The sequence below is a fragment of the Melozone crissalis genome, unplaced genomic scaffold, assembly GCF_028551555.1.
Source record: "Melozone crissalis strain CALT ecotype California unplaced genomic scaffold, PUWL_Pcris_2 ptg000041l_1, whole genome shotgun sequence".
NCBI lineage: Eukaryota > Metazoa > Chordata > Aves > Passeriformes > Passerellidae > Melozone > Melozone crissalis.
In genome coordinates this window covers 3,083,907-3,098,229 of record NW_026535819.1, presented here as the reverse complement: position 1 = coordinate 3,098,229, position 14,323 = coordinate 3,083,907, and the positions used below count along the sequence as shown (strand labels likewise).

At 47.6% G+C, this 14,323-nt stretch overlaps 1 protein-coding gene across 1 annotated transcript in view; it reads left to right on the top strand.

Annotated features, from left to right (window-relative positions):
• Positions 1-14,323, top strand: part of COL5A1 (collagen type V alpha 1 chain) — a 128,448-nt gene that overhangs the window by 93,592 nt on the left and 20,533 nt on the right. The window contains 11 exon segments of the mRNA XM_054284342.1: positions 1,063-1,116; positions 5,081-5,125; positions 5,398-5,451; positions 6,447-6,491; positions 7,139-7,192; positions 7,698-7,751; positions 9,682-9,735; positions 11,374-11,481; positions 11,648-11,737; positions 12,512-12,565; positions 13,154-13,261. Of these exon segments, the coding sequence (XP_054140317.1) occupies positions 1,063-1,116; positions 5,081-5,125; positions 5,398-5,451; positions 6,447-6,491; positions 7,139-7,192; positions 7,698-7,751; positions 9,682-9,735; positions 11,374-11,481; positions 11,648-11,737; positions 12,512-12,565; positions 13,154-13,261 (720 nt within the window).

Sequence of the window (14,323 nt, the reverse complement as noted above, 5' to 3'; positions counted from 1 at the left end):
GTTTATTTTTAATTTCCATTTTATATCTGGAGTAAGGTTGGGGGGTGGTTTTTTTGCATTTTCTTGGACTAATCCATATTTTAAAAGCAGCAGCAGCAATTCTCCAGGCGTTGGCATCAGACAGGAACGAGCCAGGAGTTAAATTTCCATGTGCACCACAGTGACTTAGGAGCTAAAATCCAAAATCCTGCCTGGGCTCCCATCACAACTGTGGGCTTGGGGTCTTGTAGTGACTGCTAATGAGCTATGGATATTTGGGTTTGGTATTGTTTTTGGAGAAAATTGAATTTCAGAAAGCACCCCAAAATTCAGGTTTTTGTAGTGACTGCTAATGAGCCATGGATATTTAGTTTTGGTGTTGTTTTTGGAAAAACTTGAATTTTAGAGGGCACCCCAAAATTCAGGGCTTTGTAGTGACTGCTACTGAGCCATGGCTATTTGGGTTTGGTGGTTTTTGGAGAAAATTGAATTTTGCAGGGCACCCCAAAATTCAGGTTTTTGTAGTGACCGCTAATGAGCCTCGGATATTTGGGTTTGGTGTTGTTTTTGGAGAAAATTGAATGTCAGAAAGCACCCCAAAATTCAGGTTTTTATAGTGATTGCTAGTAAGCCATGGGTATTTGGTTTTTTGGTGCTGTTTTTGGAGAAAATCAAATGTCACAGGGCACCCCAAAATTCAGGTTTTGTAGTGAGTGCTAATGAGCCATGGGTATTTGGTTTTGGTGGTTTTTGGAGAAAATCAAATGTCAGAAGGCACCCCAAAATTCAGGTTTTGTAGTGAGTGCTAATGAGCCATGGATATTTGATTTTGGCGTTGTTTTTGGAGAAAATCAAATGTCACAGGGCACCCCAAAATTCAGGTTTTTGTACTGAGTGCTAATGAGCCATGGACATTTGGGTTTGGTGGGGTTTTTTTGAGAAAACTGAATTTTGGAGGGCACCCTGCTGGTTTTGCCATCATTGGAGGGAGGCTCAGGGCACAAGGGCTGGGAGCTCTGGGGATGCCCAGAGCTGCCCCAGGGGTGTCCTGAGCCTCTCCCTCCCTCTCTGCTTTCCCCCAAGGGCTCCATCGGATTCCCAGGATTCCCAGGAGCCAACGGAGAGAAAGGCACAAGGGTAAGAGCTGCATCCCCACTGCTTCACTCATTTCTTCCTCTCCAAACAGATTTGGGGACCATTCCTTTGCTCCAGAGGTTTTTCCACTCAGGAATTGCCCAAAAAGGCTGATCCCAGGGTGAGGTTCCTGCTGCAGGACAGGAGGATTCTGGGGATGGCACATTCCCAATTAAATCCTGGGGATTTTCCCCCTCAGGATATTTTAAGAGGCTCCTCTGAACCTGAATCCTTTGCTCAGACTTAGCTCAGGGCACAAAGAGCTCTTTAATTAACAGTAATTATTAGAGATGGCTGAGTCTGTTCAGAAGGAGCCAGAACCATCTTTCACCCGACTTGAAATTCTAAATGCATGGCTGGGAACACTCTCAGTGCTTTTAATAAGCTGCTCAAAATTCAGAGACACCCTGAAAATCAGGGGGTTTCATCCCCCAGCCTTGTCTCTGCCTCTCACCCCACCTCCACAGCCTTCTCTCAGAGTGGGGATTGTCTAAATATACTGATTTATTTTTTATCTGCTGCAGAACATGCTGGAATTAAAGGATTCAGAGTACAAACAAAGTCATTTTCTGCACCAGCTCCGGTCACAGTGACAAGAAGGGGGAGTGAGGACAGCAAGTGGAATTAGTTTCCTTTTTACTCTCATTTAAATAGAAATGACTTCTAACAGGCAGCTTTGAGAGGAGCCCTGCAAATATAAATCACTTTGCACTGCATTAATATCCCAGCACTGCAATTTGAGTTCTATCCACCCCCCTTTTTTTATCATTTCATTTCATTTGGAGCTACAAATTCTCATCCCCATCCCTCCCTCTGCTCTGGCTGGGCAGGAAATTCAGAATTACCCCCTTCCTTCTCAAATATCCAGCAACAAAACCCCTGGGCTGGATTTTGGGGGGTGTAGAAGAGCAGGGGAGGGATGTTCTGCTTTGGATCCCTGCACATCCATGAATGATTCTATTCTGGGATGGAATCAAACCCAGCTGGGAGGGGATGGGAAACCTTCCAGGGAGTGGGGAAGGTACCAGGAGCTGGGCATTGCTGGGGCTGGAACAAACCCTGAGGGGGTTTAGGGTTGAATTTTGGCATTATCCAGCCTGAAAGGGGGTGGGGAGGGAGCAGATCTGATGGGAAAGGGCCCAGCTTCAGAACCAAGCCATGAGAAGAGAAGAAAAGGCAAAAAAATCAGCACTTCCCTCACTTTTATTCCCAATGAGCTCTGTGCCTTTAATGGGGGTAGTGAGGATATTTAGTTACACCCTTGGCTTGCCACACATTTCTTCACTTCAGGAATTAAAAAATGGCTTTTTAACCTCTCAAACATTGATTTATTTAATGGTAATTCCAATTTTTAATATTTTTTTTTCTTTTCAATGGGTTCTACCATTTTATACCAAATTAATCAAACTACATTCACTTTATCAGTGAAGAGAGAGATTTTCATGGACAAATCTTTCCATTAGCAACAAGAGCTCAGCTTGGAAATTTAAGACTAGCAGAAATGTTGATTTTCAGTAACAGCTTTGCTATCCATCTATATTTTTTTTCCCCTCCCAAGTATCCCATTTGAAAAAAGAGAAAAGCAATTATACACAGAATTATAGGCTGAGCTGGGGTCACTCTGCTCCAGTCCTCATGTTAATTTAAGCCTCGTTGAGTCAGACTTGATAAATCCCCTCTGCTTCTCCTAAGACCACTCAATTTGTTTGGTTTATGAATGTGTTCACATGGAGCCAAGAAATAAAATTTCTATTTTTTATTCCCCTGCAGTTCAATGTGGAATAACTCAATTTGGAGCTGCAAAAACCCCAAATAGTTTTTTTGTCTTTTCTTTATCACAATATCCCCATTTTACTCTTTATTCCCTGGTTTGTGTGGCCAAAATCATGCAAATCCCACATTTCTCTGCTGAAATGGAGCTCAGCTTTTCAGCCTGTTGTTCCAGCAGCACAGAGAGTCTTCCCAAGTTGTTAAATAATTCAAAAAAAGGTGAAAATCAAAGGTGGAAGGGCAGGACCTGCACAGGCAACTGAATTTTAGTGCTGAGATGCTAAACATCCCCAAACACAAAAGTTCAGCTGTGGATGTTCAGTTGTACAAAAAAGGGCTGAAAAGGTAAAATTGGGGATGGAAAAGGGGATGAAGATGTTTAGGGGATGAGGCTGGGAGAACTGGGATTGCTGGACAAGAGAAGGTTTGGGGTGAACTGGTGGTGGCCTTGCAGAACTGGGTGGGAACTTGCAGGGAAGATCTATAAAATCTAATAGAATAGATAAATCTATTTAAAGGATTTAAAGGAGCCTGGAGTGACTTTGGATGGGGCTTGGGGCAGCCTGGGATGGTGGAAGGTGTCCCTGCCCATGGAAATGTTTGGAATGAGCTGAGCTTTAAGGTCCCTTGCAGCCCAAAGCAGCTTTTGGTTCTCTGTTTGGTGCTTTTGGAGAATCCTGACCCATTAAATCCCCCCAGAGCCCCTCCTCAGCTCCAGGTGGGCTCAGCATCTTTTCAAGCCCTGCTCATGAAATCAATACTTAAACATGAATAATAAATCTTATTTTAAGAGCTATTTTCTGCCTTTAGAAGGGAGCAATAGATTTCCCTGCTTGCCCAGTTTGACAGAGCTCCCCAAATCCAACTTATTTCTTGGTGTGCCTGGAAAAATAATCTGAATTTAGCTGCCTTTCATGTCAAAATCCTTGTTTGACAAATACAGGTCTGTGTATATTTACAGTGAATATAAATCCTTTGCAACTGCACATGAATGCATGACTAATGACAGCAATAAGCAGGGGGAAATTTGGCTTAAAAATAGAATTGTGGGGGGCTACCTGAGGGGAGGCAGCACCCCCTCCTCCCCACCTGCTCCCAATTTATCCTCCCAGAGCTCCAACAAAACCAGCTGGAATATTTTAAAGCGAATTTTGTCGTTAATTAAAAAAAAAAAAAAATGCCAGCAGGCTTTAATAAATGGACCTGCAAGAACAAGGAAGATTCAGCAGGACTAATTTTAGCAGCTGCAGGAAAGTTTTGATGGGAAAGTTATGCAGCTCCTGTTTTATGTTCTGCTGGTTAATGAGTGTCAGAGCTGAGCAGGCTCTGAGGTGATGGATTTGGGGCAGAAAATGGCAAAGGGATATTTTAAGCACCCAGGGAATCGAGGTTTCCTTTCGAGGTGGTTGATGCACCCTGCAGGACCCCAGGGCAAAATCAAACCTTCCTGTGGTGTTTTGGCCACTTGACACCAGCCCAAACTGGGTTTTTAGGCCATTCCTCTGCTTTTAGGCTCAGCTTAATGTGCTGCCAGCTTTATTTGCAGCAGGCTGTGACTTTTCCATGGCAGGATTTATCCCAGGGAGCCGAGTGCAGCTGTCAGAGCTCATGAGCTGCTGCCAAACAACGCCTGGAATTCCTTGTTTAGCTCTGAGTTGGGGAAGATTTGGAAATATTGAGGGCAGCCTAATTGGAATCTGTGTCACACCTTCCAAACCCCACAGCAACCCTGGAGCACGGGGTGAGGACCCTGCCCCATGTCAGGAGTAGGGATCAGTGGGGGAAAAAGGGATTACAGGTGTTGGGTGGTGGAGCTTAAGAGGTTTTCACTGGGTTTTTGGGATACTGAGGGGGTGGCCTCATCTTTGAAAGCCTTTTGGGGTTTTAAAGGACTTTTAGTCCTTTTTTTAAAGGACTTTTATTTAAAGGACTTTTTTTTTTAAAGGAGTTTTAGTCCTTTTAAAGGACTAATCTGCTCCTGAGGAGATTCATTCCCTCAGAGAGCAGATGTTGTCTGGGATCGCTCTCCAGACCTGCCCAAGTGCTATAAATCCAAATAAATACAAGAATCACGAGGTGGAGGTGAACCTGCTGCTGAGTTTTTCATGGCAGAGGAGAACAGAGAGGTCCTGAGGTTCTGTGTGTGTGTGACAGGCTCTGCTGTGGGTTCCTAATCCCTTCTCCTTCTCCATTCCAGGGCACTCCTGGCAAACCAGGTCCGAGGGGGCAGCGTGGTCCCACGGTGAGCAGCCAGCTCTTCATCCTTGTGCCCTTCAAAACCTTGTCCTGGCCAAAAAGACGCTGGGATGGGCTTTGTGTCCTCACTGAGGGGGATCTGGCATTCAGCAGCTGCAGCTGAGCCAGGGGGACACAGATTTGGGGCTGGGTGTCTCCACTGAATGTGGTTTAAATCTTTCTGATGATTTTCCTGTCAGCCCTTGCTGCTGCTGGGATGATTTGTTGACCCCAGGCAGCTCAGAAAAGCCTCAAATGTCATTTTTGTGTCTTTTCAAGGGTCCACGTGGGGAAAGAGGCCCCAGGGGAAGCACTGGAAAGCCTGGCCCAAAGGTAAGATCTGGGGGTTTGAAAGGATTTCAGATGCTGCTCCTGGAGAGATTCATTCCCTCAGAGAGCAGATGGTGTCTGGGATCACTGTCCAGCCCTGCCCAAGGGCTGTAAATTCACATAAATACAAGAATCAGGAGGTGGAGGTGAAGCTGCTGCTGAGTTTTTCATGGCAGAGGAGAACAGAGAGGTCCTGGGGCTGTGTGTGAGCCTTTGGGGTGGTGTCCCAGGCAGTGCTGGTGTGGAGAGCAGCTGATCCATCACCCCCCATCTCCCTCCTTTCCTTTTCCATGGGGTTGGGAAAGCTGGGCGCTCCTGAGGCTCATTCCCAGCTCAATGACCCAGCTGCAGATTATGTCCCAGTTTGTGGAAATGTGCTGGCCCAGGAGCCAGCAGGATTGTGAGGCCATTCCTAGACTGGAATTGGGAATGGGCCATTCCCAATTCAACCCCAACATCGGCACAACTTAAACCTCCCCAGCCCCTCGTTTTTGGGGTTTCAATAGAGTTTAAAACCCCTGAGAGCCATTTTTGGAGCCATTTTTGCCTTCCCACTGCTGAGCCAGGATTGGGATTTCTCTCCAAACCAACCCCAAGGCTGATTACTGACTGATTACCTGAGCACTGATCACCAAACTAGATGGAAACAAAGCTTTTATTTACAAACAAACCTCTGGGCTTTGTGTTGGCATGAATTTTGGATAAATCCCTCCTCTTCAGAGTGGCATTTATCTCTCTGAGGGAGGCCACTGTGTGGTGGAAATATCCCAATCTCCCCAGGATTTTTATCAGGGGATGTGGGGGGAACAAGCAGCTGCTCATTTGTCACTGTCTGCTGTTCCTGCCACAGAATTATTATTATTAGAGAGGCCTGGGGGAGTTGCTGGGGTGTGGTGTCACCGTGGGCTTGGTGCCATCTGAAGCCTTGGCATGCAGAAAGCTGTGATGTTAATTTTGATAGTTTTTAAATGTTCTCTTGTTTTCCTTCTTCCTAAAAGGGCAACTCTGGTGGTGATGGCCCCCCTGGTCCTCCTGGAGAAAGGGTAAGATGAGCTGAGGGGCACAGCAGGGCTCAGGCTCTGGCAGAGGAGGTGGGATTGCAGGGCTTGAGGGGTTTTTGGCAAGGTGGATCCTCCTGGGTGCCCTGTTAGCAGAGAGGAATGGGCAGGAGCCAGGGTGCAGCTCAGCAAAAGGAAAAATAAAGGGAAATTCTGGTTAGAAATGCAAGGTGAAAGATGCTGGTGTGGAGAGAGGTCCCCCAAGCACCTCCAGGCCTTAGGTGCTGTCTGAGCTCTCCAGGAAGGCTCAGGGGGGACTTTGGGTGTCCTGTGGAAGCATCACTCATGGGAGAAGGGACAAATCACCCCTGGGTGACTGCAGGCAGCCAGAATTCCAGCACTCTCTGGAGGATGTGGTTCTCTAGGACCTCCTGCTGCTTTCTCCACATCACAGTCAGGTGGGAAATCCTCAAACAATGAGACTTTCATGATTTTAGCCTCAATTCTGGTTTGGTTTTCATTTCCCCACTGGGTTTTGTTCTGTTTGTAATTTTTTCTACACAACCACCCAGCATTTGCCTTTCCAGGCCTTTGTGCTTACCTGCTGCTCACACAGAGGTAATATTTGTAATATTTCATATCAAGTGTTGCAGGTTCCTTAACCAACTTCTCTGCCTTGTCTCTCATCCCAGGGACCACCAGGGCCTCAAGGACCAACTGGATTTCCTGGACCAAAAGGGCCCCCTGTAAGTAACTCAAAATCCAGAGGGATAATCCAGCCTTTCCCACCCAGCCTGAGCTGATTCCCTGACAAATTCCCAAGCAAAGGCATCACTGAGACATGCTGCTAACAACCCCATGGTTTCAGATTTTAAATAGCCAAGTCAATTGCAGCTGATTATAAATGTTCATTTCCTACTGACTCAGGATCTCTGGGATCTTTTGTGGCTGTTCTCTTCTGTGCTTTATTTTCCCTCTGTGGACGTGGAGGACAGCACAGCACTGCTGTCCCTGCAGTTGTTGTACACTGAGGGGACCTCAGAAACAATTTGGGAGTGATTTCCTGAGCAGCTCCTGTGAGATAAATCCTTTGGGAGATGTGTGGGGAGGAAAGGGGTGCAGATTTTCAGATTTTAGGGTCTTCAGATCCATTTCCCAGTTAAATAGCTGGGATGTTTCAAGCAGGGCTGATTCAATGTTTGGCACAGATTTATTTGCCAAGCACTTGGTGATGCTGCTTTTCTCCCACAGGGTCCTCCTGGGAAGGATGGATTGCCTGGGCACCCTGGACAGAGAGGAGAAACTGTAAGTAGCCAAAAAACTTTAGACTGGACATCACTCCAGAGGCTCATTTTGGGTTCTCCAAAGCCTCCTGTGCTGCTGGGGAGATGCAGCCCCAGGTTGGGGTGTTTGGGGTCCCTGAGGGTCTGGCTCTGTGGGGAGCAGCCCATTTCTCCCCACTGCCTTCCCCAGCAAATGAGCATTAAAAAGGTTTTGCACATGATGCATTTTCCCCCTCAGCTTTTCAGACAATTTAATTAACTTGCCTGGCATTTGCTAAGCAGGGCAGTGCAAACACTGCTCAGCCCAGCACCAGGTGTTTATTTACAAGCCACAAGGCTGGTTTTAAACCAAGGGGGATTTGAGGTATTTTTGAGCCAAGTCCTCGGGTCAGGATTAACTTGAAGGTGAAGAGTTTTCACCTGCCAGAGCCTGACGTTGAGTCTTCCTTGAGTTTTCCATGATATCCAAGGTGGAAGGAGCAATGAGAGCTTTGACAGCACCGGCTGTCATCATCTTCTGAGACTGCAATCAAAAACATCAACCTCCAGATCTGCAGGAGTGAATGGGGAATGATCTTTTAATCATTTTGGGGTCTGAAAGCTCTCCCTAATTGTTTTCCTTAATTTGCCTCTCCTAGGAAAGAGAATCTCTGTTAACCTCTGCCATCCACCTTGCAGAGATCACTTTCCCCTGCACACCCAGGCAGGAGAAGTCCCCTTTTTGTACCTTTCCCCCCTCACAGTGCCAAAATGCAAGGAGAGAAGCAAGAAAAATGAATTAAATGCTCTTTCAACATCAATAGCCTCTTCAGTGCAGTGCATCTTTGTGCAAGATTGAAATCTCTGTCGAACACTTCCCCTTATTGAAGTTCCCATTCAGCAGCAAACAGGCATGCTGAGATGTTTGGCCATATTAGATTTGCAAAGATTGGTTCTAAAAAAACCATGACAGATTCTAAAGCCTCTGTGCCCAAGGCTCAGAGTACAAAAGGAAAGCCCTTTCTTCAGGTTAATAAGGAAAGTCCTGCACAGAAATGATCTAAATATTTGTCTGTGATAAGAGTTTAAATTGCACCTTCATTTCCCAAGGATATTTTGCCATTTCCCCATCAGTGACAGGACATTTTCTGATCTGCAGGCAGCCAGAATAGCATGGAGGAGTTATTTAAGCATGACAGGCTAGCGTTGGCATGGGATTTATCTGATCCTCTTTTGTGGCAAGCAGAGAATAGCCCGTGTGCCCTAAATGCCATTCCTCAAGCTTGTCAGCAGGCTGGAGTAACAACCATAATTAATGTGCTTTTTAAGGAGTAGCCTGGGAGAGCCAAACAATTGCAGTGGTGAGAGTTGCTCGTTGTCACTCTTCAAAATGCCATTGGAAGGAGCTGTCAGGGAGACTTCCCTGCTCATCAGCCTCTGCAGACAAACGGGGCTGTGCTTCCTTTCAGCAAATGTTGATGGAGGAGATAAAACTTCACTCAGCCCCCGTGGGTTAAACTGTTCCTGAGCTTCTGGGAGCTGAGCTGAGACAGAACCAAGCCTAAACCAGCACCAGAATGGGCAGCAGGAGAAGGGAAACAGCTTTTAAGAGTTGCTCAGCATGAAGAAATTCACACTGATTTTAAGAGCCATTTAATGGCCATTAATGGCGTTTTTAATTGCCATTTCCTCCATGGTTTTATGAGCGGAACAGATTTTTATAGATATACATATAAATGGCCAAAGCAGAGCAGCTCCATCCAAACAGCAGGGCTGAGCTTTGAGAATCCCCTAGAATTCTTCTTCTTCTGTTTCACCCTTTCTAAATGCACAAGGACATTTTTCCCACTTTCTGTTTGGTTTTTTATTTCATTTTCCTTCGGGTGCCCACCCTGGTCAGGGGGAGGAACAGTTGGTGGCAGTGTGACCCTCACAGAAATGTCATCTCTTTGTCTTTTCCCTTTCTCTAACAGGGTTTCCAAGGCAAGACTGGCCCTCCAGGCCCCCCTGGTGTCGTAGGGCCTCAGGTAAGAAGCAAATGCTCACCCCTGCAACTGGTCCTTACTGCTTGTGCAGCAGGGACTCCTTTTCTAAGGAAGGCAAAGCCTTGGCAGGTGGCTTTGAAATTCCCGAGGCAGGTGTGAAATCCCCACCATGGCCCCAGCTCACCTTGCTGAGGGGTTGGGATGGGGTTTAGAAAAATGTAAATATGTGGTGGCTCCTGTGAGCTCAGCACAACCACCCTGGTGTAAAACCAGAGTAGGGTGAGAAAAAAGCTGAAAAACGCAACCCAGATGAAAAAGACAACCCAGCTGAACAACACAACCCAGCTAAAAAACACACTGAACAACACACCCAGCTGAACAACACACCCAGGTAAAAGACACAACCCAGCTGAAAAGCAAAAAACAGCTGAAAAACACAAAAGAGCTGAAAAGCAAAAAACAGCTGTAAAACACAAAACATCTGAAAAAGACAAACCAGCTAAACAATACAACCCAGCTAAACAACACAACCCAGCTGAAAAGCACAACCCAGCTGAGCAACACACCCAGATAAAAGACACAGCCCAGCTGAAAAGCACAAACCAGCTAAAAAACAACCCAGCTGAAAATCACAGCCCAGCTAAACAACACAACCCAGCTGAAAAGCACAAAACATCTCAAAAACCACTTCCCAGCTCAAAGACCTGCAGCAGCCAGGGACTTAAATGAGATGTCCAAGGGCTGAGCAGCTGCTGGTGGTCAGGGCAGAGCAAACGTGATGCCAGAGTGCTCTTCCATGTCACTGTGAGGAAAATCATCCCTCATTCATCTGAAGGGCTGCCAGGTTCTGTCAGGGCTGGGCTGGTTTGCTTTCAGTCACCTCGAACAAGCACAATTTCCAGTGAGCCTGCACTGAGCTCAGGACCGGCTTTGGGTCGAGCCTTCTTCCTTGAGCTGCTGGGGAGCAGCTCCTTAATTAGAAAGCAATTAATTTGTCCTCTTTAATGACACCATAAAGCCCCTGATTTGTAAATTCCCTGATTAGGGGCAATCCCCTGACGGCTGTGTCTGTCTTCTCAAGTGCAAATTAGGCTCGGTGGCAATTTGGTGGGGCTCTGCTGGGTGCACTTGCTGTGATCTGTGGCTGCTGAGTGAGCTCTGCATGCTCTAAGCGCCCTCCCTGCAGCAGGACATGAGTTACAGCCCTGTCCCCAAAGCCACCAAGGGGGCAGGGACGCCGTGGCTTCATGCATGTGGCTTTTGTCCTCCTAAAAACGAGCCCTGTGTGACATTTGTCACCCTGAGTGCCCTCGGAGGGCAGGAGGCAGGCGGTAATTGCCAGGCAGAGTGAGCCTCATGCATTATTTATGCCCCATCCGAGCAGGAATCAGCGGGCTTGGAGAGTGCTTGGGAAGTTTTCAATTAAAAAGGAAAAGCTAAGCAAAATAGTTGTGGTGGTGACATCTCATTTGGGTGAAATCTGGGCTCACTCACAGGTTCTCAGTGCCTCCAGTCTGCTGTGAGTGATGTTGGAGGCTTCCAGAGCAGATGCCAGGGAGGGAATGTCTCTAGGGATTGCTGGTAGCACTGAAGGCACCTCTTCCATCCCACCCTGCACTTTTCCCTTCCTCAGTTGTTCTGCCCATACCCACCCCGTTTTCTCCGACTGGTTTTTTCCAGGGCCCAACTGGTGAGACTGGGCCCATGGGTGAGCGAGGCCACCCAGGCCCTCCAGGCCCCCCGGGTGAACAAGGCCTCCCTGGCCTCACTGGAAAAGAAGGGACCAAGGTAGGCACTGGAATTCACCTCCTTGCTGCCTGTCCCTCCCTGGATGTGGAGAGGATAACTCAGAAAAGAAATGGAGCTCCTGCCTCATCCCAGCTGCAGGCTGAGGTGATGAACTGGGCCTCCATGGAATGAGCAGATCCTCAGCTCTTTCTCCCTGTCCTTGCAGGGAGATCCTGGTCCTGCTGGTCTCCCAGGGAAGGATGGTCCCCCTGGATTGAGAGGGTTCCCTGGAGAACGTGGCCTCCCTGGCCCCATTGTGAGTAGAACTTGCTGGATCCCTCCAGTTGTGAATTCCCAGCTGCTCCAGTTGTTGAATTCCCAGTTTCTCCAGTTGTCGAATTCCCAGTTGCTCCTGTTGTGAATTCCCAACTTCTCCAGTTGTGAATTCCCAGCTGCTTCAGTTGCTGAATTCCCATGCTCCAGTTGTGAATTCTGTTCCAGTTGTGAATTCCCAGTTGCTCCTGTTGTGAATTCCTATGTTCCAGTTGTGAATTCCCAGTTTCTCCAGTTGTTGAATTCCCAGCTGCTCCTGTTGTGAATTCCCATGCTCCAGTTGTGAATTCCCAGTTTCTCCAGTTGTTGAATTCCCAGTTTCTCCAGTTGTGAATTCCCAGTTTCTCCAGCTGTTGAATTCCCAGCTGCTCCTGTTGTGAATTCCCATGCTCCAGTTGTGAATTCCCAGTTTCTCCAGTTGTTGAATTCCCAGTTTCTCCAGTTGTGAATTCCCAGTTTCTCCAGCTGTTGAATTCCCAGCTGCTCCTGTTGTGAATTCCCGTGCTCCAGTTGTGAATTCCCAGTTTCTCCAGTTGTTGAATTCCCAGTTTCTCCAGTTGTGAATTCCCAGTTTCTCCAGCTGTTGAATTCCCAGCTGCTCCTGTTGTGAATTCCCATGCTCCAGTTGTGAATTCCCAGTTTCTCCAGTTGTTGAATTCCCAGTTTCTCCAGTTGTGAATTCCCAGTTTCTCCAGCTGTTGAATTCCCAGTTTCTCCTGTTGTGAATTCCCAGCTGACTTTGTTTTCCTTCCTCCAGGGCTCTCCAGGGCTGAAAGGCAACGAAGGTCCCCCAGGCCCTCCAGGCCCAGCCGTGAGTATCCCTGTCCCTGCAGGCAGCACCATTTACAAGCTTGGCAGGGCCAGGCCAGGGTTAGTCACAGCTCCAGGCTTTATCCTGATTTTCCTGACGGCTCCCTGCATGTTCCTTTATTTTACAAGCCCTGCATGTAACAGCTCAGTCATTTTGTGGGGTCAGCTGTGGATGTACGTGGCAGGCCGAGGGAACTGCAGGGGTTCAGAACATCCAGGGTTTTGTTTCTAATCCACCTGCTTTGCCTCTGGAAGTTGTCTCCACTTGAGATCCCTGCTCAGGGCTGTCCTCCTGGAAGGAATCATTCATCATCCAACTCTCCCTGCTGGCTGTGAAGTGGCTCATGCTCTTGTTCCAGGCTGTTTATGTGTCCCCAGGAGCTGAGCAATCTGCACCATCCAAAGGAGAATCCTGCCCTTCCAGGGATTTTAATTAAAAAAACAATCTGCAGGGCCCCTTAGGCTGGTGGTACCAACTCTCCACGTGGCAGTTATCCCATGGATGAAGAGCTTGGATTTCTCTCTGTCTGGGCATGGGTGAAGTTTGATACTGCAATTAAAGCTCCTTTCCTCCTCCTCCTCCCAACAGGGCTCTCCAGGGGAACGTGGCCCTGCAGGATCAGCTGGCCCTATAGGATTGCCAGGCAGACCTGGCCCTCAGGGACCTCCAGGACCTGCAGGTGAAAAGGGAGCTCCAGTAAGTACCAGTATGGAGATGAACAGTTGGGGATGTGTGCAGCAGGGAGCTGAGCGTGGAACCAGTGCTTGTGGAGATTTAAATTATTAAAAAATAAGGATATAAAGTTCAGCTAGGAAGGAATTTTCTCATCTTGAGCACATCAAACCACTGGATGTCAGCTGCTCAGGTGCCACCCCTGTCAAGCATGGCTGTGACCCCAGGGACTGGTGTGTCCTCAGGCAAGGAGAATGCCTGGGGGCTGAAAAGGTGCCAGAGTCTGTGTCACCTCCTGGTGACAATCAGCCAAGGGCCAGGCCTGTGGGCAGAGAGCTGAGCCAGCCCCATCAGCAGAAGCAGCCAGAGGTGGCTCTGCTGATGTCAGGCTGCTCTTTGATATCAGAAGTGCTTATCAGCCACACTTGCTGCTTTGTTAGAAACTCCAGCAGCAGAGGGGAGAATTTCCTGGTGAATCCGTTTTAGGAACATCTGTCCTGCTGAGTACCTGCAGCATGTGTCAGTCAGGGCAGGGATGAATAGGCAATTTATGTGGCATCTAATTTATTTAGAGGAGGGCACCCAGGATTCAGATGCAATTCAATCATGGACGGGGAAACTGGAAAATATTCACTGTTCAGTTCCTGTAAACAAACAAATTTGATTGAAAACTCCTGCTCAAAGGAGTACAAGTAGATGTTGACACAGAGATTGTTTTATTCGTTTCAGGTGGTTTTATTTGTCCAGAAACTCAGGATGGGCCTCCTGAGAACCCCCTGAGCTGGGGGTCAGCCAGGGAGGGAGCAGAACCAGAATCAGCAAAAACTGGCTGGTGGGAGTAAAAATTACTTGGGGTCTTGTTTGTCATCCAGGCAGGGATGGCAGAGGGTTCAGATTAAATCAGATTATGTTGCTGTAGCAGTGAAATTGCAGCTGTGATCTGCTTACATTTGCTTGTTCTTTTCATTATCCCTCAAGACAGAAGTTTTCTCTCCTTTCAGACAAGGAGCACAGATGAAATATCAGCTCTGCTATTCCTGCACATCCAGCCAGGAGTCATTAGCGGCTGAATAAAACCTTAATGGG